Raw genomic sequence first — 23703 nt, forward strand, 5'->3', positions numbered from 1 at the left:
GAACGCACACGCAAGTCCCGCCGACATATGTAAACGCCGTTTAAACCACATATGTGAGGTATCGCCGCGTGCGTTAGAGTGCCAGCAACAATTTTAGCACTAGATCTCCTCTGTAAATCTAAACTGGTAACCTGTACAAAATTTTAAAGTGTTGCCTATGGAGATTTTTAAGTACCGAAGTTTGGCGCCATTCCATGAGTGTGCGCAATTTTAAAGCGTGACATGTTAGGTATCTATTTACTCGGTGTAACATCATCTTTCATATTTTACAAAAAAATTGGGCTAACTTTACTGTTTTGTTATTTTTTTAATTCATGGAACAATTTTTTTCCCAAAAAAAGGCGTTTGAAAAATTATTGCGCAAATACCGTGCAAGATAAAACGTTTCAATGACCGTCGTTTTATTCCCTAGGGTGTCTGCTAAAAAAACATATATAATGTTTGGGGGTTCTGCGTAATTTTCTAGCAAAAAAATTATGATTTGTACATGTAGGAGAGAAGTGCCAGAATAGGCCTGGTATGGATGTGTGTATAACAGCCCTGTATGGAAGTGGTTAATGAAGCGCATTCTCTTCTTCTTTATAATGCTAGAATAATGAAGTTGTTTTGCTGCTGATATTCACACAGAGTTCTGAAAAACTGATTTCTATGAGACTCCGAGAGATTGGGAACAGCAGCAGATGACATATAAGCATGAATCGTCTCTCATCAAACTTCTACTAACATGAGATTAGCAGAAGGAGCCCAAAGGGTGGTGCACTTGGTGTTGAACTTCCCTTTTCTAGTGCCGTCATATGTGTTGTATGTGACCGCGTTCTTGGCAATCGGAATTTCCAACAACATTTGTGCGACCCTGGGTATGCAAGACAAGTTTGAGCTAACATCCCTCGGAAAAAAATCCATGGTTTTGTTGTCGGAATGTCTGATTGTGTGTACGTGGCATAAGTATCCTAGATTATATAGTCCCTGGAACTTTTATTAAAGGAATGTTGATAAAGGAACATGCTTAATAAATAAATTCTACAGGTATTATATTTCTATGTATAATATGACATGAAGGCTTGAGTTGAATACTGCATGTATGCTGCCCTCCTAAGCTTGAAATAAGTCATGTGTAGCCATTATAAAGCTCTGCAATTAGGGAAATGACAAAGACTCCAACAAATATGTTTTTATTGCTCAGGCCAATTTGAAGGGAAAAAGTAAGGCTATAACTATAACAAAACTGCATTTAAAAGCAGCACTATCCTGAAGACAGTGGACTGGCCTGGATATTTACCCAAAAAATGCTTCTAAAATCATCCTAGCACGAGTATAAGACCTCACGCACACTGGGCTTTTTCTAACTCGCCTAGAATCCTTTCCTCCTGGCAGCAGAGTTTTGGCAGAAAAAACGCTTGATGCTCAGGCGTTAATTAATTTAATTGGCCTAGTGCTTAGATGCATTTGGACATTTTTACACAAGTTAAATTTTTTCTGGCAAAACTCTGCTGCTCCTGGACTGCACTGGCTATGGGGTCTACCTCAAAACTCTGTAAGGACACATAGGCTAATGCCGCGTACACACGATCGGTTTGTCTGATGAAAATGGTCTGATGGACCGTTTTCATCAGACTAACCGATCGTGTGTGGGCCCCATCGGTTATTTATCCATCGGTTAAAAAACTAGGAACTTGTTTTAAAATTAACTCATGGTTAATTTACCGATAGAAAAAAAAACGATCGTCTGTGGGTAAATCCACGCATGCTCAGAATCAAGTCGACGCATGCTCGGAAGCATTGAACTTCATTTTTCTCAGCACGTCGTTGTGTTTTACGTCACCGCATTCTGAAACGATCGTTTTTTTAACCAATGGTGTGTAGGCACGACTGATAAAAGTCAGCTTCATCAGATATCTGATGAAAAAATCCATCAGACCGTTTTCATCGGATGAACCGATCATGTGTACAGGGCATAACATTGCATTGTATTGTTAATGAGAAGCAGCCTGCCCTCATCAGCCACAACACCTTCTCCTGAGAAAATTAAAGGCCTTGTTCACATGGGGTGTATGCATCTGTGCCCTGTGTGAGGGCCATGTATAACCCCACAGGGGATGCACAAGTTCTGTGCAACTCCATGTAGGCAGTCCCATAGCTGTCCATTGGGATGCAGCTGCTGCTCCCAATCTGACATCCATGCAGGTGCAGGTGCACGGCCCCAAATTCATCCAGTGTGACAACTATGGAAGACAGACTTAGGAGAGAATAGGAGAATATCTGGCTCTATCAAATAGGTCTGAGAAAGAAAAATACTGGCTGTATCTGGAAGGGACAGGATGGCAGGAGCATAGTGGAAATGCAATGCATGCAAAGCACAGGATTGTCTAATTGGGTAACTGCAGGCGGGCAGAAAGGAACAGGCAAAATACCAATATACAGCAAAATACAGCAATATATAGCAGAGAGACAAAGATTGAAATGATGAAGTAGGTAGAGACTAAAGCTTGGTACACACAGATCGAAATTTTGCTGTTTCAGCAGTCCTTGCTGCCAGAATAAAATGCCCCTTTGCGGGGGGGGGGGGGGGGGATTATTCCTGAATCCACAGTGCAGATGAAGGAATCTGTCAGTTTTTTTTTTCATTCAGCCCAAACAGTTCAAACTGACAGTGTACCCAGCTTAATTTAGAGATATGCACTAGCACTGGCTTGTAAGAATAGAGCCCTAACACAGAACTAATGAACTAATAAACACAGCCTGACAGAACAGCCCTTACAGGGAAAAAACATCCCTCCTGAATCAAGAGGTCAAAGAGGGAAAAAAGAACAGACCCGTAACAGCAGGCAACTACGCAATAACTTTTCGGAGTCTTAGAGGTAAGACTATAACTGACCACACTTTAAGGGCTATTTGACACTAATGCATTTTTACCTTGCTAAAATCGCAAAAAGTCATTAAAATATTTCCCTTTAAATCCTATGGGACTGTTCACAATACTGAGCTGCGAGTGTAGTGCATTTTTCAAAGTCCTACATGCTACATCTTTAGTGCGCTTTTCAAAACAGCACCAAAAATGCAGCTCCTCACTGAGATGAATGGAAAATACATCAAAAACACATGTCAAAAACGCACTGTGGATGCGTGAGTAAGTCACATGTCAATATTTCACAGGTGCATGCCAACCAGAAACCACATCTTGTAGTCCCAAATGCAAGCACATGTGGCAGGGTGACAACATAAAATAATTGGGAGGCAAGGACAAAGCATTGTCACCCTATAACAGGAAGTGTCTGACCATGAACCTTGATTCAAACATTATAATTATTATGAAAGCTACAAATTTAAAACAATCAAATTAATCCCAGAACTAACACATCTGTTAAAAGGAACCAGTCTAAAATAAAGTTATGTGCCACCAAAAAACAATAATTATGACTCTATAGTGCAATGCAGTCTCTACTGTGTACTGCCCACCCTAGAATTTTCATTGCACTATAGAGCTAGAATTATTCGCTTTTGGTGGCACAATATTCCATGTTAAACTGCTTCCATTATACAGGGAGTGCAGAATTATTAGGCAAATGAGTATTTTGACCACATCATCCTCTTTATGCATGTTGTCTTACTCCAAGCTGTATAGGCTCGAAAGCATACTACCAATTAAGCATATTAGGTGATGTACATCTCTGTAATGAGAAGGTGTGTGGTCTAATGACATCAACACCCTATATCAGGTGTGCAGAATTATTAGTCAACTTCCTTTCCTTTGTCAAAATGGGTCTAAAGAAGGACTTGACAGGATATCTTGCAGAGGGATGCAGCACTCTTAAAATTGCAAAGCTTCTGAAGCGTGATCATCGAACAATCAAGCGTTTCATTCAAAATAGTCAACAGGGTCGCAAGACCCTTTTAGAAAAACCAAGGCGCAAAATAACTGCCCATGAACTGAGAAAAGTCAAGCGTGACGCTGCCAAGATGCCACTTGCCACCAGTTTGGCCATATTTCAGAGCTGCAACATCACTGGAGTGCCCAAAAGCACAAGGTGTGCAATACTCAGAGACATGGCCAAGGTAAGAAAGGCTGAAAGACGACGACCACTGAACAAGACACACAAGCTGTAACGTCAAGACTGGGCCAAGAAATATCTCAAGAATGATTTTTCTAAGGTTTTATGGACTGCTGAAATGAGAGTGAGTCTTGATGGGCCAGATGGATGGGCCCGTGGCTGGATTGGTAAAGGGCAGAGAGCTCCTGTCCTACTCAGACGCCAGCAAGGTGGAGGTGTAGTACTGGTTTGGGCTGGTATCATCAAAGATGAGCTTGTGGGGCGTTTTCGGGTTGAGGATGGAGTCAAGCTCAACTCCCAGTCCTACTGCCAGATTCTGGAAGACACCTTCTTCAAGCAGTGGTACAGGAAGAAGTCTGCATCCTTCAAGAAAAACATGATTTTCATGCAGGACAATGCTCCATCACACGCGTCCAAGTACTCCACAGCGTGGCTGGCAAGAAAGGGTATAAAAGAAGAAAAACTAATGACATGGCCTCCTTGTTCACCTGATCTGAACCCCATTGAGAACCTGTGGTCCATCATCAAATGTGAGATTTACAAGGAGGGAAAACAGTACACCTCTCTGAACAGTGTCTGGGAGGCTGTGGTTTCTGCTGCACGAAATGTTGATGGTGAACAGATCAAAACACTGACAGAATCCATGGATGGCAGGCTTTTGAGTGTCCATGCAAAGAAAGGTGGCTATATTGGTCACTTATTTGTTTTTGTTTTGTTTTTGAATGTCAGAAATGTATATTTGAGAATGTTCAGATGTTATATTGGTTTCACTGGTAAAAATAATTAATTGAAATGGGTAAATATTTTTTTTTTGTTAAGTTGCCTAATAATTATGCACAGTAATAGTAGTCACCTGCACACACAGATATCACCCTAAAATAGCTATAAAAAAAAAAAAAAAAAACTACTTAAAAAAATAGTCAGCTTTGATATTAATGAGTTTTTTGGGTTCATTGAGAACATGGTTGTTGTTCAATAATAAAATGTATCCTCAAAAATACAACTTACCGAATAATTCTGCACTACCTGTATTTGCATGTGGTTTATGGTTTGACACTTTTTTTGGTTCAAGTTTGCCCTCTAAGTCCTGGCGCCATCACCAATACTTTTTTAAAATGAAACAGATGAAGACTGAAACTACATAAAAATAAAAAATAAATATATGAGATTATGAGATTTTGGTGATCAGGCTTCTACTTTAGGCCAGTACAAGAATTCAGAGATTATATGCTGGTTTTCCTCCATTCCTCCAGATGAAGCCATGTGGGAGGTGGTGAAACTAGTAAAGGTGGAGCCTGGCAGTGGACTACTACTACTGAATGAGACTATCATGTAATTTGTAATGCTTTTAAAATCTAATTAAATGTGAGTTCAATGCTAGCTGGGGTGGAGTGGTTTCATTTTTAACTCCCTTGGATACTGCACGATAGGAGGCACTTACTCATGTTTTTTTTTTTTTTAATGTGTAGCTGAACTTACCGGTAGTCATTGTGGATTTAAAGCTTGAAGCAGCATAATGGCATGAGTACCTACCTGCTTTTGATTATTTTCATCCATTGAGCCACCAAGATTCTCTGACGATCCCTGGGAGGGAATGTTTGCACAGGGGAAAAGGCGCGTTTGACCCCTTGCAGGGCCGTTTAAAGGAGGTGAGCGAACATTGCCTGAGGTGGTGGGAGCGCTCTGTTCATTGAGGTTGTCTGAAGACATCACACAAGCTTGTTTTTGTTTTCTTTTTTTTTGCACAATGTGGATTCATTCATTTTATGTTTTTGGATTTTTTTCATATTATTGCATTATCAGTTTTTATCACCATAATTGTTTATTTCACTTTTACAGCGCTGTCACACCTATATTGTTTTTTTATATGCTGGTTTTAGTGCTAGTAATCTCCACCAACCTCTTTCAGTCACTTCCTATGTACATTCACTTGATCCAGGATTAGCTGCACATTATTTCTCTGGACAAAATTCCTGATAACATAATACATGTAACAATGTACTATGTCTGAGAAATGTGTGTAGCATGGCCACTTGGAGTCTTCAAAAGGGTTGCATGTAACAGGGCGACAATGCAAGAGCACAACTGGGATACATGGATAACAGGAAGTGCCTGAACAAATCAGAATCATCATATAGTCTTTTAAATTAAAGCTGAATACATAAACAGAATCTGTCACTTTGCTCATTCATCCAAAATGACATGTTCTCTTAAAAGCCCAACCCTACCTTATCACTGATAATTATCTTTGGTGTGCTTCACTACTCTGTGAGAAGCCTCGGAAATACCCAGTGCTTCCAGGGAGCTGGTGACCTTTTCCACCAATGCTCTGACCTTCAATCACCAAGCCCAAATACTATCACAAGAGGGAGAGAGCTGGTCCATAAAGTATATCCGAACCCAACACCTGATATAGTCTTACACATGTAATTTTTAAAGTTATTTTCAATCATTTTAAATCTGTAGCTTTTATTAAGAACATCTGATGATTCTGTAGTTAGGGTCCTTGTTCCAGCACTTCCTGTCTAGGGGTGCCAACTCAATTGTACTGTTGTGTTATCATCCTGTAACATGCTGATGGAGACTACAAGTGACCATACTCACACATATTGGGAGAGGTTTGCCTGAGAAATGTATGTTATCTTCCTGGAAAGTTGCTTCAGTTAAGACAGTGATCAGACTTGGAGGCGACTTCCATTGAAATCAATGGGTACAAATCGCCTACAAGTCGGATTGAAGTAGTACAGGAACCTTTTCTGAAGTCGGATCGCCTTGAGTCGTGTGTATTAACACCGCTCCCATTCACTTCCATTGTTTTTCTCTACAGCGCGACTTGGGACGACTTGAGGCGACATGGAGTCGGATCGCAAGTCGCCCCAGTGTGTACCGGCTCTGATTGATAACCGTTATATTTTTCAGAGCTGTATTTACTAATATTTATTGATATTCAAGGGATTATGTATATATAGTAGCTGATCATACACTAGAGTGTAACTGTTTGGATATTGGTGGATAGTCTTTTGTCCATAGTGCAAAAGGGTATAATATTTATTATGTGAGAAGTTGATTTTTTTTATCTATCTATCATTTATATGTATTTACTGTATGTAGTATGTATTCCTTAGAGAACAGAATCTTCCAAAGATTTAAAAACAACAAAATAAATAAATGGTACATTAGAAGGACAAGAAATAATGTATTAAATTACTTACTTGTTGGCTCCAGGAATTCTCACTCTCGATAAGCTGCTGTTTTTCAGTTATTAACTCACTGTAGAGCTTTTTACCCTCTTCAATCTTTCTGTCAGTGTCCATTAAGTCTGAAGAACATTTAGCCCATATAGTCTCTGAGTGGCTCAAATTGTCGCTGTATATGAAGAGGAAAAAACACACAGAAAAGATACATTTAGCACCATCTTCTGTATACATGGTCCGGAATGTGCCTCCAAAATGACCTTACTTTCAGTCCTTTAGAAAGATTGAAAAATTGCGCCATTACATTTGTCATTTTATATACAGAAGCGAGACAGAGTGTAAAACATGACTATTCTCCAGAAACCAAAATGTATCATTGTGTGGTGAACCCTAGTCTATAACTTGTGATGTCATCACTCTGATGCAGTCTCCTGGAACCATAGAAGACTCGATTGCTTAATAGTTTATTAGGATGTGCCCATGTCACCCAGGCAGTGACATTGAACTGCAAAGGTCTCCACCTCTGCAGCGAAGAAGATAGAAGACACAGGACCCAGCGCATCACATGACCACAGATTCTTGTACGTAGAAGGGGGTGTAGCTTATTTTTTATTGTTTTTTATGCACAGCTGCACCAGATTTTGCACTCTCCAGTTTTAGTAAATCAACCCCATTTTGTTAAATGAATTCGCTAAGTACTAATACCTATTGATCCTGGCAAAAATTCACTGAGCTTCTAACATCTGTGGGATTTATTTACTAAATACAAACACACATTCTGCAACAAAAGATGTGATCTCCAAGGAAATGTTTCCCAGAGCTTAGCAAATGTGGTGAAGCTTCACTGTACAAAGAATTCACAATCTATAAAAAAAAAAAAAAACAGCATGTTTGCATGCACATGATTGGATGATGGAAGTAAGCAGAACTTCACCACATTTGTCTCAACTTCACTTGGTAACAGTGTTTTGCCTTTAGTTAGTCAATCCCTTGGTGTCTGCTGTTATTCATTAGTTCACAATGAACAACTGGGAACAATGCTATCTCTACCCTACGCTATTGAGATATTTAGGGGAGGGGAGTGTTATGTAGTCCTAACACACTTCCTTTACCAACACACTAATTCTTCATAGATAAAGTGAATTGCTGGAAGCATATTACATTTTTGTTCATGGGATCAGATAGGCATTAGATGAAAATCACTTAAATAATATAGATATGTTATATACAGTGGAACCTTGGATTACGAGCATAATCTGTTCCAGGAGAATTCTTGTAATCCAAAGCACTCGCACATCAATACGAGTTTCCTCATAGAAGTCAATGGCCCAGATTCAAGAAGCAATTGCGCCTGTGTAACCATAGGTTACACAGCGCAATTGCTTACTTGCTCTGGCGTTACGAATGCTCCTGATTCAGGAACATCGTAACGCCGACTGCAGCCTAAAATCTGCGTGGCATAAGGCTCTTATGCCACGCATATTTTAGGCTGCATTCTTGCGATGACCGCTAGGGGGCGCTCCCATTGTGCTCAGTGTATAGTATGCAAATTGCATACTAACACCGATTCACAATGTTGCGCGAGCCCTGCGTACGCAAGTTACGTCGTTTCCGTACGGCGTGTTTAGCGTAAGGCTGCCCCTTCTAATAGTAGGGGCAGCCAATGCTAAAGTATACCCGTCGTTCCCGCGTCGCGAAATTTGAATTTCACATTGTTTGCGTAAGTGATTCGTGAATGGCGCTGGACGCCATTCACGTTCACTTGGAAGCAAATGACGTCCTTGCGACGTCATTTGCCGCAATGCACGTCGGGAAAGTTTCCCGACGGAGCATGCGCTCTACGCTCGGCGCGGGAGCGCGCCTAATTTAAATGATTCCCGCCCCCTACGGGATCATTTAAATTGCGTGCTCTAGCGCTGGGCAATTTTGCCGGCGCGCCCGCGCAATTCACGGAGCTTCTGCTCCGTGAATCAAGGGCAGCAGAGCAAATTTGCGGGGGCGCAGGGCAAAATCGTTGCCCTGCGCCTCCGTAAATAATGCGCAGATCTCTTTGAATCCGGGCCAATGGAAACAAAGATAATTCGTTCTGCATTGACTTCTATTGTATGCAATACCGCATGTGGCCATAGGTGGGGGGGCACCAGAGAGACTCAGAAATACTTGGAGACCGTTCAGATGCAGTCGGAAACCCTCAGAAGGCTTGGAAACACTCGGGAACAAAGTATTTCCGAACGGCTCTGAACGGCTTTAAGGCCCCGTACACACGACCAGTTTCCTCGGCAGAATTCAGCTTCCGACCGAGTTTCTGGCTGAATTCTGCCGAGAAACCCGGCCGTGTGTACACTTTCCGCCGAGGAAGCCGACGAGGACCTCGGCGAGGAAATAGAGAACATGTTCTCTATTTCCTCGTTGTTCTATGGGAGCTCTCGTCCCGCCGAGCTCCTCGGCGGCTTCAGGGCTGAACTGGCCGAGGAACTCGATGTGTTTGGCACGTCGAGTTCCTCGGCCGTGTGTACGAGGCCTCAGTGTGGCCGTTGCTCCCGCACTTCTGGACAAATGCGGTACTGCACACCGCAGAGGCTTGAATCATACTAGTTTTGCGAGACAACACTTGCAAACCCAGTCAGGATTTTGAAAAAAAAAGGTTGTATTGTGAAATGCTCGTAAATCGCAATCCGAGGTTCCATTGTACCTTGTTAAACAACCATGGTTGCAATCATGTTTGCGAGAAATAACTTATGCCCCAAGTGTTGAAAAACAGATACTAAGCAATGCTGGTTAAGCCCTTACACATAGCGGTAACAGGGTCGTTGGTTCAAATCCCAACCATGGCACTACCTTTATGGAGTTTGCATGTTCTCCCTGTGCTTGTGTGGGTTTGCTCCCCCACTCCAAAGACATGTTGGAAGGTTAATTGTCTCCTGTCTAATTTGGCCCTAGTATGTGTATGTATGCAAGAATGTGAGATAGGGACCTTAGATTGTAAGCTCCTTGAGGGCAGGGACTGATGTGAATGTATAATAAATATGTAAAGTGCTGCAAAAAAATTACCGTGCTAGCCGTGATAAATAAAAGACACCTGAGCCACATGTGGTGCTAGCTATAGGCTGTTTTTTTCAGATCTCCTTCACACAATTTGCTGAATCAAATGAGCCTTGAGTCCACCACTGGAACAGTTACCCAAGAGAGCTATCCTGGGTACTGAAAGAGCACATAAAAAAGGTTTAAAAGAGTTCAAAGTTGTATAAAGGAAGTATATTTTGATAATTGCTCATGTGGAACTATTTATCTAATCTTACTCCTGAACATGGAAAGCGGTGACCTTGATCAATAGGCTGTGTTAGCAAATGTTTAAAGAGTAAGGGACTAGAGTAAGGTCCTAAAGCTGGGTATACACTGTTAGAATTTCATTCAAAATGTTTTGTTTTGACAACATTAGTTCGATTTTCTAATCATTAGTGGAGCCAAATCGATGTGCGTTTTCAACTGCAGTAATGAGAAGATTCGAAGGAGTAGGATCGGAAGTTTTTTCTTGAATGAACAAATTTCTAACAGTGTGTCTGGGTTTTGATGGGGAAATTACATTCATTCCCAAATCTAAGTTAAAAGCACACGTTTTGAACTATTTTCAAACAACATTACTCAAGCTTTGCACATATAATTCTTGTCTTCTACTTTTTTTTAATACATTTAACAAAAATATGCCCACACGTTCCTGATCTCTAAATTAACCCTACTCTAACCCCTAAATGAAACCCTGAAAATGTGCATTTACCTTGCCAGGTGCTAAAAAAAAATCAGGACCAAATCTTCCCTATCCTGTACCAAAAAACTCCCTTATCTTGTTTAAGCAAGGTCTGCTGACAATCATTCATAATTGATCCAAGCTACTGTACCATTTTTTGACTGTTGCAGGCAGAATGTCTACATCTGTATACAGTAAAACCTTGGATTGAGAGTAACTTGGTTTGAAAGTGTTTTGCAAGACAAGCTAAATATTTTAATACATTTAGACTTGATATACAAGCGACGTCTTGATATAAGAGTAGAGTCATGTCACAACTGACTATAGAAGAGATGAGAGGCTCCTCTAAATGTAGTTACATGGTTACATTCAATAAAGGTACAACATTTAGCAACTCACATAATTGATGGTTAAAAGAGGCACAAGGCACAGGCATCCGGGGTAAAGCTGTCCACGTAGACCATTCTCCTCACTGCCATTGACGTCATCCATTCCACACTGCGCTCCAGCGGTTCAAGCCTCGCTTTCAGATCGTTCTACTGCAGGGTAGTCTTCCCGGTCACAATTGCAGACTAACAGCAGTAAGAGCCGGCGGGGCGGGGGATGCTCTATGTGGACAGCTTTACCCCGGATGCCTGTGCTATGTGCCTCTTTTAACCATCAACCATGTGAGTTGCTAAATGTTGTACCTTCATTAAATGTAACCATCTTGCTACAGTTAGAGTCGCCTCTCTTCTCTTTCATATTCTGTAGCTCCTGCTGGAGTTTGCTTCTAATCCCCTTGTGGAGGCTTCCATTTGTGGATAGACATTTTATGGTTACGCAACCCATCACATTGCTAGAATCTTTTTGTATGGACTATAAACTGAAGGACTTATGAATAAATGGTTGTGGAACGAATTGTCTGAGTTTCCATTATTGCTTGTGGTAAAGACCCCAAGTCCCTCGTTTGCGAAAGTATTCAGATCGTCAAAATCAGTGATTCTGAATACTGTCTTTTTTTAAATCAGCGCCATCGTCAGCCGAGTGAACCGGAAGTGATGTTGTGCGGTCGCTTCCGGGATTTTACATTGGAGACCCGATCAAGGTTGAATCCGGACGGTCTCAGCCTAGGCGGCGGACGCGCCGGGTGGTGGCTCGGAGCTCCTGGTGGGACGGGAGGCCCGGGAAGAGTGGCGGAAGGCGACGAGAGGTGGTGATATTCCCTCCCGCTCCTTTAGGATAACAGCCAAGCGGCTTTTAGCTGCATTGGTTGTTATCACTTAAAAGCTAACCGCTGGCTCTAAAAAAATGGTACCGGGGTGATGCCTGCAAGCCATGAACGCAAATTTGCTTATGGTCAGCGCGAAGGCGTTAGGTCACATTGCAAAGAAATGAAAAAAATGGTAGCTACGTCTGGACAGTATAGAAATGATAAAGGGCACACACGTCACATGAATCAGTAGGATGCATGGCAACATTACCCATCACAATAATACTTTAGCTAAAAAGTCTCTATCTTGCCATGAACAAGTAGCAGTAGTACTGTAGAGTATTGTACTGTGTTAAGTTTTTGATGGTTTAAGTGATACTCTTTATTGGTTTAGTTAAGTCATTAAAGATGCAAGCTTTTGACATAGCTCATATCCCTCCTGCTGGCTACCAGAGACTTCCCTCACTTTGGAGAGATGTTATCTCACTTCTTGTTTTGGCAATGGAAAAGGAAGTGAAAGAAAATCTTGCCAATGACACAGATGGGTATACCCCTCCCGAGTTCCAGGTGCGGTACCCACCTTCAGGGTGCGCGCATCCATGGGCCCCGCCACCGCGTCTTGCCATGCTGAGGTCGTGCATCATGCAGAGCCTCACCTTAGCGTTGAGGGGGGCTCCAGTGACTTGCTGGGTCCTAACCTTCTGCTGAGGGGATCCTAGGCCGGGTTCTGTGCGATGGGGATTTTGCTCGGGAGAACCTAGAACCAGAGGTTGTCCGGGAGGCCTGGACGAACCATCGGGGATCTGGTCACCATACTGTATGACAGGTATGCTCAAGCTGTCAGTTGGTGACATTGATTGAACTAACTAGGAGGATTTGCTCAAACTGATTTCACAAATCCTAAATTGTCCAGCCTGTGGCAGAGGCCCTGAGTCAGGCCTGTGGCAGAGGTCTATATGCAAGAAAAGAGAGGATATGTGGCGCATGATCCAATAGAGCAAACACAATGGGCTGAGGTATATAAGAGTCTAATAAAAAAGTCCAAATAAAAAAGATAATGTCCATGAAAGTCCTGGATTAAAATAATATAACTGGCTGTAAGGGACACTTGGCAGCAGCACCTAAAGCAGAAGCGATGCTCTGAAAGATTCAAAGAAGAAGGGACAAGATGTGCCAATCTACGTGCAATAAGCCCAAATTCAATGAAGGATACAAATAAAATAAGTATACATGTGCAATGCCTACTCACAAACAGAAGTAGATAGTAGGCACAGAACCGGAATGGAGAGATGCAGATAATCGGTGGTCAGATGCGTGCCTGGAGTCATTCGGTGATCTCAACTAGCGGGTGTCCAAATCACGGGCAGCAGCAGACTGATGATATTCGATGTCCGGAGATAGGAACACCAGAAAGGCCACAGAGATTCGGCGTGCGCTTCACCGTGGAGCGCAGCGTCCCGCCGTCGCACCGGAAGTGACGTGGGAGTCCAGGCCAGCCAATGGGATTACGCGTTTCATAGCGTCAGCTGTTTCTTCAGATCCATGGATCTGAAGAAACAGCTGACGCTGTGAAACGCGTAATCCCATTGGCATTGCACATGTATACTTATTTTATTTGTATCCTTCATTAAATTTGGGCTTATTGCACTTAGATTGGCGCATCTTGTCCCTTCTTCTGTGGCAGAGGTCTGTTTCCTCCCAGTGATCTGCAAGTGACGCTCCGGCTGCCAGGCCTGGGATGACTGCCTGTCCGGGGCACTTTACCCACCCTGATTGGGGTGGCGACAAATTGAGCTACACCATTGCTGAGAGCAGGCTTGCTCTCCCCTAATATCCAAGGCCTGATACTAAAGTTCCTCTATGCTCATCAACCTTTCTCTATCGTGTGCCATGTTGATGTTGGCCAGGTTGGGCCTTAGAATAAAGCATTGAAAACTGAATTGGTGTCTGGACACTTGCTCTTTATTTACACTCACAGAAATCACCCCTAGATCAAGTCAAGAAGGTAACTTGGAAAGCCGGTCCCAAGCTAATCAGCGGCTCCTTCTGGGGTGAGCGCTACAGTAATTAGAAACTGGACATTATGGGTGTTAAATATAATTAGAAACTGGACATTGTGGGTGTTTAATACAATTAAAAACTGGACATTGTGGGTGTTTCATATAATTAGAAACTGGACATTGTGGGTGTTTAATATAATTAGAAACTGGACATTGTGGGTGTTTAATACAATTAAAAACTGGACATTGTGGGTGTTTAATGTAATTAGAGTCTATTTTTTCAATCAGGCAGACCCTGTCTGGGCCCTGCAATGAACCGTGAAGACAGCAAACAGGAAACAGCCTACATGGGTAATAATCAAATATGACGGCCCCAATGTACATACACCATTAGACTATACACAGAAAAGTTTCCTATATATACTACCACAGTATTAGGAATATTTGCTTTAACTACATTCCGCCCGCCTATAGCAAAATGACGCCCGGGCGGTGGTTTCATTATCCTGATTGGGCGCCATATGATGTCCAGCAGGATAAGCAGGGATCAGTAGTGCGGTGTGTCGCTCTGACACACTGCATCTCCGATCTTGGTAAAGAGCCTATTACATAGACTCTTCACCATGTGATAACTGTGTCCAATCACAGCTCCTCACATGGTAACCAGGCAGTGACAGTTAATCGGCTTTTCCTCTATTCATGCTGACAAGGCGCGAGTAGAGGAGAGCCGATAAGCAGTTTTCCTGACACGGGGGGGTCTGCGCTAATTATCAGCACACAGTATCAGTGCAGAACCCTTAAGGATGACCAAAAGTACCCACCTAAAGTGCCAGCCCATGCCCACCAGGGATTCCAATCAGTGCTCACTAGTGATGCCAATAAGCGCCCATAAGTAATGCCTGTCAACTCCTCCTCATTAGTGCTGTCTATCAGTGCCATCTATCAGTGCCAATTAGTACCATCTATCAGTGCCCATCAGTGCTGCCTATAAGTGCCCATCATTGCCGCCTATTAGTGCCATTCAAGACATACTTATTTACAAAATATTATAATATTTCAGTCCTTTTTTATTTGTTTAGCACCAAATTCAAAACCAAGCGGTGAATAAATACCAAAAGAAAGCTTTATTTGTGGGGGGAAAAAATACTAAAGTTTCATTTGGGTACAGTGTTGCATAACTAGGCAATTGTCATTCAAAATGTAACAGCGCTGAAAGCTGAAAATTGGCCTATGCGGGAAGGGGGTAAAAGTGCCAAGGATTGAAGTGGTTAAGCTGATCAAGCATATATAAAAAAAAAACACAGATTATACTGTCTCTTTATTGCTCATACCTGCAAACCTGCAGGGTTCTCTTTGCTTCAGAAAGTTGGGCTGCCATTACAGTCCTCTCTTCATTAGCTTCTGCAGTAACCGTCTCAAAACTCAGCGTGGCTGTTTTTAGTTTAATCTCTGCTTCATTGAGCAATTGTGTTGCCTTGAGAAATCAAAGGTTTGGGATAATCAGATGGAGGGAATCATGCAATAAAACAAATAATATGATGATAATAATATTGTAACAACAAAGAGTATGATGACTAATTATAAAAAAAATAGGAAGTAAATGTAGTGCTGGAAAAGAAAAGGCAGTACTGGTGTCAATGGATTTAATTTTAACCAGTACATCATCTGCATAACACCATGGTTCCCATTTATATTGTTCTTTATGCTTGTGTTCTTTATATCTCAGTGGTAAGAATATCCAACGTTTCAACTCTGGCACGACAATGGTCAGACATGGATACAAAAATAATAATTAGTTAATTTAAGTATATATTTTGGCTTTTTTTCTGGGCTGGTTTACACCAAAAACAATGTGCATAATACATAAAATGTACACATTTTATAATGAAGACAAAACTTACTACTGCTTGTGCCTGCCTTATCTTGGCCATGTCATCACCTTCATGATTAAGCTTTTCATCCAGCAGAGGGCGGTGTTTCTCAATAAAGACAACCTCCTCCTGCAGTTTTGTATTTGCTGCTTGTGTCTTGGCTGCTTTTGCCTGCGCTGTTTCCAGTTCTTGCTTTTTACGTGAAATATGCCACCGTAGTTCAGAAAAATCCTGAGCACAAGCATCATACTCTGTTTATAGAAAAATGCTATGGTTACTAAAACATGGCTGTAAATGTATTCTAGTTCTTTACCATTTACTAGTGTAAAGGCTTTAGTAAAACACGAGTAACCTAATAGGTGCAACCATGTCACAGTCTCTCTCTGTACAGACTGAAATTAAGAAAAATTAAAAAAGATGCCAAGAAAAATTTAGGAGGATTCCAACTCTTGTGTTGGTGGTTAATCCCAAAGTAGATTGAAAGCCTTGACTGTAACAGGATGGGTGATTTTACTTTTAATTACAATTGGTTTGCTAATAACTGTGTATAAGACGCATGTGCCACCTTTTTGTTTCTTTTAGAAAATATTGTTTTCACCTTTTTTTTGCATTTCAGCACAGCTGATCTCTTCCAGTCTCTTGAAGTTACTATTTGTCTTTATGCATATGCCTCAGCAGCGGCCGTATGTCATTTCTCAGGGTGGGTTTCCTGATTGTGACAAGAGCAAACATCCTTGAGCAATGAGCATTGCAGCTTGTAGTCTCTAATAGAGAAACATGTGGCTGGATGATAAAGCCGGAGAGCAAATGGGTGACAAGGACAGAGAATTGTCACCTTATAACAGGAAGTGCCTAAACAAGGACCTTTATGGCAGGATCAAGTATTATAAAAAGCTGCAGATTTAAAAAAAACTGCAGATTTTAAATCATAGAAATAATCAGAAAAAAAGACAATAGGCAGCTGGAATAATGCAGACTTGCATAAGGAGGATTACCAATAGAGTGTGAAGCCTCGTACACACGACCGAGTTAGACTTGTCGAGGAACTCGACAAGCTTGCTTTGCGTACACACTGTCAAGCCAAAGTCTCCTCGTTCTCAAACGCGGTGACATACAACACATACAACGGCCGGGGAAGTTCGATTCCACTGGCTAAACTCTTGGGGTTGCTTTTGCTAATTTCATGTGTTTGCTTGTTAAATAAAAGTTTGGTAAGAGACGATTTGCACTTTTCAGTCTGTTACAGCTTTAAAAATGTGTTATCTCCATTACAAATGCTACTTTTACTCCCTTCTCATACTTTAATCTGAGCAAGCGCGGGTTTCTTAGCATACAGACGTTCGAGTTTCTCGTCGAAAACCAGCCCGACCGGGACCGAGTTTCCCGTCGAGGAAATAGAGAACTTGCTCTCTTTTTGGCTCGTCGAGGTTCTCGACAGTTTCCTCAACGAAAATGTACACACGACCGGTTTCCTCGGCAAAAAAATATCTCCCAGCAAGTTTCTTGCTGGTTTTTGCCGAGAAACTCGGTCGTGTGTAAGAGGCCTGAGGGGGTGGGACAGCTGTCATTGTTTTAGTTCTCTACTGATGTATAGCCAGGCACTTTTTGAGGGAAAAAAAGTAGAAATTCTATAAATGTCCTCGTCCTCATATTCATGCTGTAGCTGTACTGACACTTAACCTCCCTGGCGGTATGATTCTGTCTGAAAAAACATGCTGAAAGCGGTACAATTATTTGCAAGGAAATTTGGTGTTTTATACTGTAGGCCTGTGATTTTTAGGAATAACTCACTTAAATCTGACCAAACAAGAATCTAATAGGCATCCCGGGTATGACATTTTTTTAAAAACAAAATTTTAAATTATAATATAATAAATAATTATAAATAATTATAGCAAGTAATAATATAATTAAAATAAAAATTATTCAATAATGTAATCAACTCAAAATCACTGAAATTTGCTCAGTTGCAGAATTGTTGCTGTCATTATTTTTTTTTTTTTTATGACGAATTTCCCCGCAAATCGCTATCGCACAATTCTGCAAGTGATTATAATTTATTATCGCTGTTTTCTAGCTGCTCTAAAACCATTTTTGACATAAAAAGACACTTTTGGTTGCTATGGACAATCTCCAGTTTGCAGGCAGAAAAAAAGGTTTTTATTATATAAAATGACATGCATGACACTGGGCAGACCACTAGGGACAAGGGGTGTGTGTTTTTTTTACATACAGTACTGTAATCTATAAGATTACAGTATACTGTATGTATAGTGTTTGTTTACTTTTTTTAATTTGGCGCCGATCTCCGCTCCCGTGCGTCGTAACGTCGCAGGGAACGGAGATCGGCGGCACAGGAGGACACTGTGTGAATCAAGCGAGGTCCCGCTCGCTCACACAGCGTGGTGACATCGCTGGATCCAGGAGAAGGTAAGCCAGCGCGCGCTGCAGGCTCTGCATGTCTACCCCGAGCGTGACTCGGGGTTACCGATTTTGGTAGAACAAATCAACCCCGAGTCACGCTCGGGGATACCGCCAGGGGGGTTAAAAGGTTGACAAAGAAGAACTCTCAGTACAATCTGTGTCTCAACTAGACAAAAATGTAATTCCCTTCAAATATGAGAAAATGTTTTACGGTATTTCCAGTATTTTGTAACACCAATGTAGTTCACATTGAACCTCACGCTGTCTTCTTAGTTAAATTCTATGATTTTTTTTTAAGTAAATAAACTGCCTATTAAGTGTAAAATAAAGAAGCATCTATACTTACATCCTTTCAAGAGCTGTCCTACACAGAAAGTTGAATATATCCTGCAGCTGTAGGTCTTTTATTCAACGTTCTTCCTGTAAGCTTGGGTATCATAGGTGTGCGCAGCCTATTGCATTAGGGTGTGCACCCACAAAGATCAAACACATAGTACCAATTACTCACGATGAAAGGGAAGGGGCCAGTAAGTTACATTTTTAAAAGTTCCTTCCCCCACTCATCCTAAAACATCCAGGGGGGAACCAGGGCAGTAGGGGGAATAGGGGGAATCTGTGCTGCACAGGGTGATTAGGGTGTGCCTGGGCACACCTGGCACACCCTGTGCGCACACCTATGTATCATGTGCTCTCTCCCTGTGGGTACATCATTTTGCCACCATGGGGCCACAGTACTTTAGTTTGTACTGAACAGTGCTTACACTTGATTGTGTGAGGTTCGTTTAGTACAGGTCCAAAAAATGACCACAGACAAAAAAGGGAGAAGAAGAGGTAAAAAGAACCTCATGCGTAATGTGACCACAAATTTTAAAAAGTATGTATTCTAAGAAAAAAAAAAAGAAGGGCTAAGCTTCATGCCCAACTTGGATTTGGGCTTCAATGAGGGTCTTGCATTATGACCACAACCACAAAAAACACTGGGGCAGATCCACAGAGATCTGCACGGGCGCAGCGTATGGGAGATTCGCTACGCCGCTGTAACTTACATTTTTAAACTTTGAATCCTCAAAGAATTTGCGCCGTAAGTTACGGCGGCGTAGTCTATCTCTCGCGGCGTAAGGGTGCCTAATTCAAATCGGCGAGTAGGGGTCGTGTTTTATTTAAATGAAGCGCGTCCCCGCGCTGAATTAACTGCGCATGCGCCGTCCCTAAATTTACCGCTTTGCATTGCGCAAAATGACGTCGCAAGGACGGAATTTTTTAAACTTAGACGTGACTTACGTCCATCCCGATTCACGGACGACTTACGCAAAAAAAATTAAAAATAAAAATTTTGACGCGGGAACGACGGCCATACTTAACACGGCAAATCTAACTATACGCCGCAAAAAAGCAGCTTTAACTATACGCCACAAAAAGCCGACTAGAGACAACGTAAGAGAATGCGACGGCCGCGCGTACGTTTGTGGATCGTCGGAAATAGCTAATTTGCATACACGCGGAAAACGATGCAAACTCCACCCAGCGGACGCTGAAGTATTGCATCTACGATCCGAAGCCGTACGCCTGCCGGATCAAACCCAGATGCCGTTGTATCTTGGTTTGAGGATTCCAACTAAAGATACGACGCGGGAAATTTGAAAGTACGCCGGCGTACTCTCTCTGTGGATCTGCCCCACTGTTTCTAAATAGTATCAAATTAACGTTTAATATAATTCCATGCCAGAATTACTAATGCCATGATCCAGTTCACATTTGTTTTTAATTCCCTGTGCGAACCACACAATGAGACAATCATGTCTTAAGATCGACAAAAGCATGATGAAGCTGCTAAAGGATATGACAGGGAAAAGATTAACCACTTAAGCCTCGGACCAAAATGCAGCTAAAGGACCAGGCCCCTTTTTGCAAATCGGCACTGCGTCGCTTTAACTGACAATTGTGCGGTCGCGCGATGTGGGCCCCAAACAAAATTGGCATCCTTTTTTTTCCACAAATAGAGATTTCTTTTGGTGGTATTTGATCACCTCTGCGGTTTTTATTTTTTGCGCTTTAAACAAAAATAGAGCGCCAATTTTGAAAAAAATATATATTTTTTACCTTTTGCTATTATAAATATCCCCCAAAAATATATATATAAAAAAAAAAATTTCCTCAGTTTAGGCCGATACGTATTCTTCTACATATTTTTCGTAAAAAAAATCGCAATAAGCATTTATTGATTGGTTTGCGCAAAAGTTATAGCATTTACAAAATAGGGGGTATTTTTATGTCATTTTTTTTTATAGTAATGGCGGCGATCAGCGATTTTTGTTTTGTGCCATTTGGCTGTTGTAGGGGGGCTAGGTGATGTCATAGTCTGGAAAAAACAATTGCTAATATCTTCAAAATAAAAGCAGCACAAATGTAAATTTTTGCGGCACAAAACAGCACAAACGTAGCACTAAAGAAACACACTTGAGTTTTTACTTGTGCAATTGTCAGTTAAAGCGACGCAGTGCCGAATCACAAAAAGTGCTCTGGTCTTTGACCAGCAATATGGTCCGGGGGTTAAGTGGTTAAAGACTATATGAAGATACATGTTATTTGAGCAGAGAAGTCTATGGGTTTGCATGTTTTTAGGACCGTCGGAGGCATCCAAGTTGCTGGTACACAAGCTAAGTTTGGATCACACAAAGCTCTTAGTAGACCATGCAAATTAATGAACAAAGGCTTGCAAATCACAGATTGGGGTAAACTGATGAAATTTCATTATTTTCTGAAAATCCTTATAAACCGATGAATCTCAGCTGAAGTAAAGTCCTATTTTACTTCATTATAAAGCATTAATCATTCTGTCATTAATTGTCCTATTATCGGTAAAACATGTTTGTTTCACTTGGCTAACTGAAGTCTAAATATAACAAGCACTGGTGTCAAGTAGCTCTTTAGTCATCTAACGGGCTTTTTATTAATTAAATTAAACAGACAACAAAGTGCAAATGATAAAACTGTTTAAAAAGACATTTAAGTCGGTGTAATCAATTTATCAAGATGTTGTAATTTGTTCAAGTAATATTTCTTACATTATTTCCCTATATTTGTATAAGTACAGCACAGCAAAATGGAGCATGCAAATCAGCATTAATAAGTGTCATTTAGTAAATGAGCTCACTGGAGCAGACACATGGAAATGCAACCTGCTTCCTAATGAGCATACTGCAGATCCCAATGGCATTATGAGAAAGTGAAATATATACAAACTGTCCAGGCGCTTTAAAAGAACAAAGAGAAAAATATACAATGTGTTATTTTATTGATGACAGGGCTGAAGTGGCGGATGTGGTTTGGGTGATGGATTGGGGTAGCAGGAAAATATGGTGAAGGTAGGAATGAAAACATAGACCAACATAGCCAAAGTGAGTCCAAAAAAATTCTAAATATACAGTATGGTGTCAATGGATTCAATTACTGAAAATCTTAGACCAACTTAGACAGACCCCTTCTCAATCAAAAAGTTGAAAAGCTGAGATCATCTGTTTGTTATACAAATAACAAGAAAGAAGACTACAGAGTGTCAAAATGATAGCAGCTTATAATGAATTAATTGTTCAAACTGGAATATTACAATAGACATTTGTATTGTTCCAATGTTACTATATTTAGTGTACATCTTTACTGACATCTTTCAATGGAAATGACTTGCACTACTTGTATTCAAGAAATGTATGTAACCAAAATTACATTAAATAGTAGAGTACAATATGACTAAAACTCAATAAAAAGTAGACATGTGCACTGCCAAAAAATGTGTTTGTTTTATTGTGTTTTTTTTTTTGGGTCATTCATTATGATCGCAATTTGTAAATTCGTAAATTCGTAAATTCATAAATTTTTTCGCCTTCCTCTGGATCAAAGGGGGGGGGGGGGGGTTAGTCGGGGGTCCACCAATCGCCGCTCATCGGGGCCACTAAAAGCCTCACCGTCTTTGATTACCATCGCGATCGAACACTTTACCACGATCACCAGCGTTTCTGTGATTATGGATAAGTTGCAATACTCTACAAAAACCATTTGGGGTCTAAGGACATCCGCCCCAACATTACCAGGCATCATCAAACAAGTGCTAAGGAAAGATCCGATCGGCGATCGACAGTCAAAGATTGCACGTCTGCACCTCAGCTAAAACACATATCATGCGTCTTGATCAACACAAGATCGGCAGTAAAGCACCGACAGAAAATCCACGATTTTATCCTTCAACACAACATTGACTGCCTCTCCATCACAGAAAGCTGACTAACAGCCGACTGTAACACCATTCTTGGAGAATTGGTGCCAGAGAATTATCGCATTCTCACAGAAAACAGAGTGGGGCAAAGAGGAGGAGGCCTGGCGGTGATCTACAAGGCTCACCTCTCGGTCACTAAACCAGACCTACAGAACTCACTTCCATTCATGTAAACCCTTACTCTGCAATTGCAAACAAATCCCCAGGACACCGTTCACATACTACTCTGCTATAGACCACCTGGACCAAAAACGCACCTCCTCACGTTATTGACAGAATTCATTTCCAGTTACAACAAAAAGGAATTCTGCGCTCATAAAGGTTTACCATTCAAATTCCACATAATGTTTGTGAGGAATAACATTCAGTAGATCTCAGTTTGTTCGGAAGAACCAGTTCTTTATGTAGAAAAGATAAACAAATGTATACAGCACAACGCAAAAAAATGTTCCCAGTGCCTGCATGAAAACACACACAATCTTTCAGGGCTTCAAGGGTTAAAATTTTGCAATTTTGTTTCCAGCTGCATTCATAGAAAACAACCGTGCTGATTGTAATTGGAGTACATTACCCAGGACGTCACTATGGCGTTTGATGTCACTTCCTAGTTAATATCTGGCATCTGGGCTCCTGTACACTCTCCTGTATGTGTCCAAACGTGCTCCAGCCTCAGTGTTTGCAGCTGCTAGGAGCGCAGCACAGAGATGACAGCCATGGAGAGACAATCTTCCTGTTGGAACGTGCTGACAAGCAGGCAGAGAAAAGTTCAGCCGAATGTTAGGCGCCCTCCAGTGGACAAAGTGCAAATTGCATTGAGGAAAAAAAAAATTTAAGTTGTAAATGGCGATCATAAATGAAAATCTTTTCTTGATATTACTGACTTAGGTCTTCCAAAATAAAAGAGGGGTTTTGAAACAGTCCCAGACTACGCGTTTCGCCCTATCCAGGGCTTTGTCAC

At 41.3% G+C, this 23703-nt stretch overlaps 1 protein-coding gene across 1 annotated transcript in view; it reads right to left on the bottom strand.

The window, feature by feature from the left end:
• CCDC178 (coiled-coil domain containing 178) overlaps positions 1–23703 on the bottom strand; it is a 384864-nt gene that overhangs the window by 311246 nt on the left and 49915 nt on the right. The window contains exons 7-9 of the mRNA XM_040354128.1: positions 16082–16302; positions 15512–15654; positions 7262–7415 (exon numbers count right to left, since the gene is read on the bottom strand). Coding sequence (XP_040210062.1) covers positions 7262–7415; positions 15512–15654; positions 16082–16302 — 518 coding nt within the window. The remainder of the gene's footprint in view (positions 1–7261; positions 7416–15511; positions 15655–16081; positions 16303–23703) is intronic.

This window comes from Rana temporaria, chromosome 5 (genome assembly GCF_905171775.1).
Source record: "Rana temporaria chromosome 5, aRanTem1.1, whole genome shotgun sequence".
NCBI lineage: Eukaryota > Metazoa > Chordata > Amphibia > Anura > Ranidae > Rana > Rana temporaria.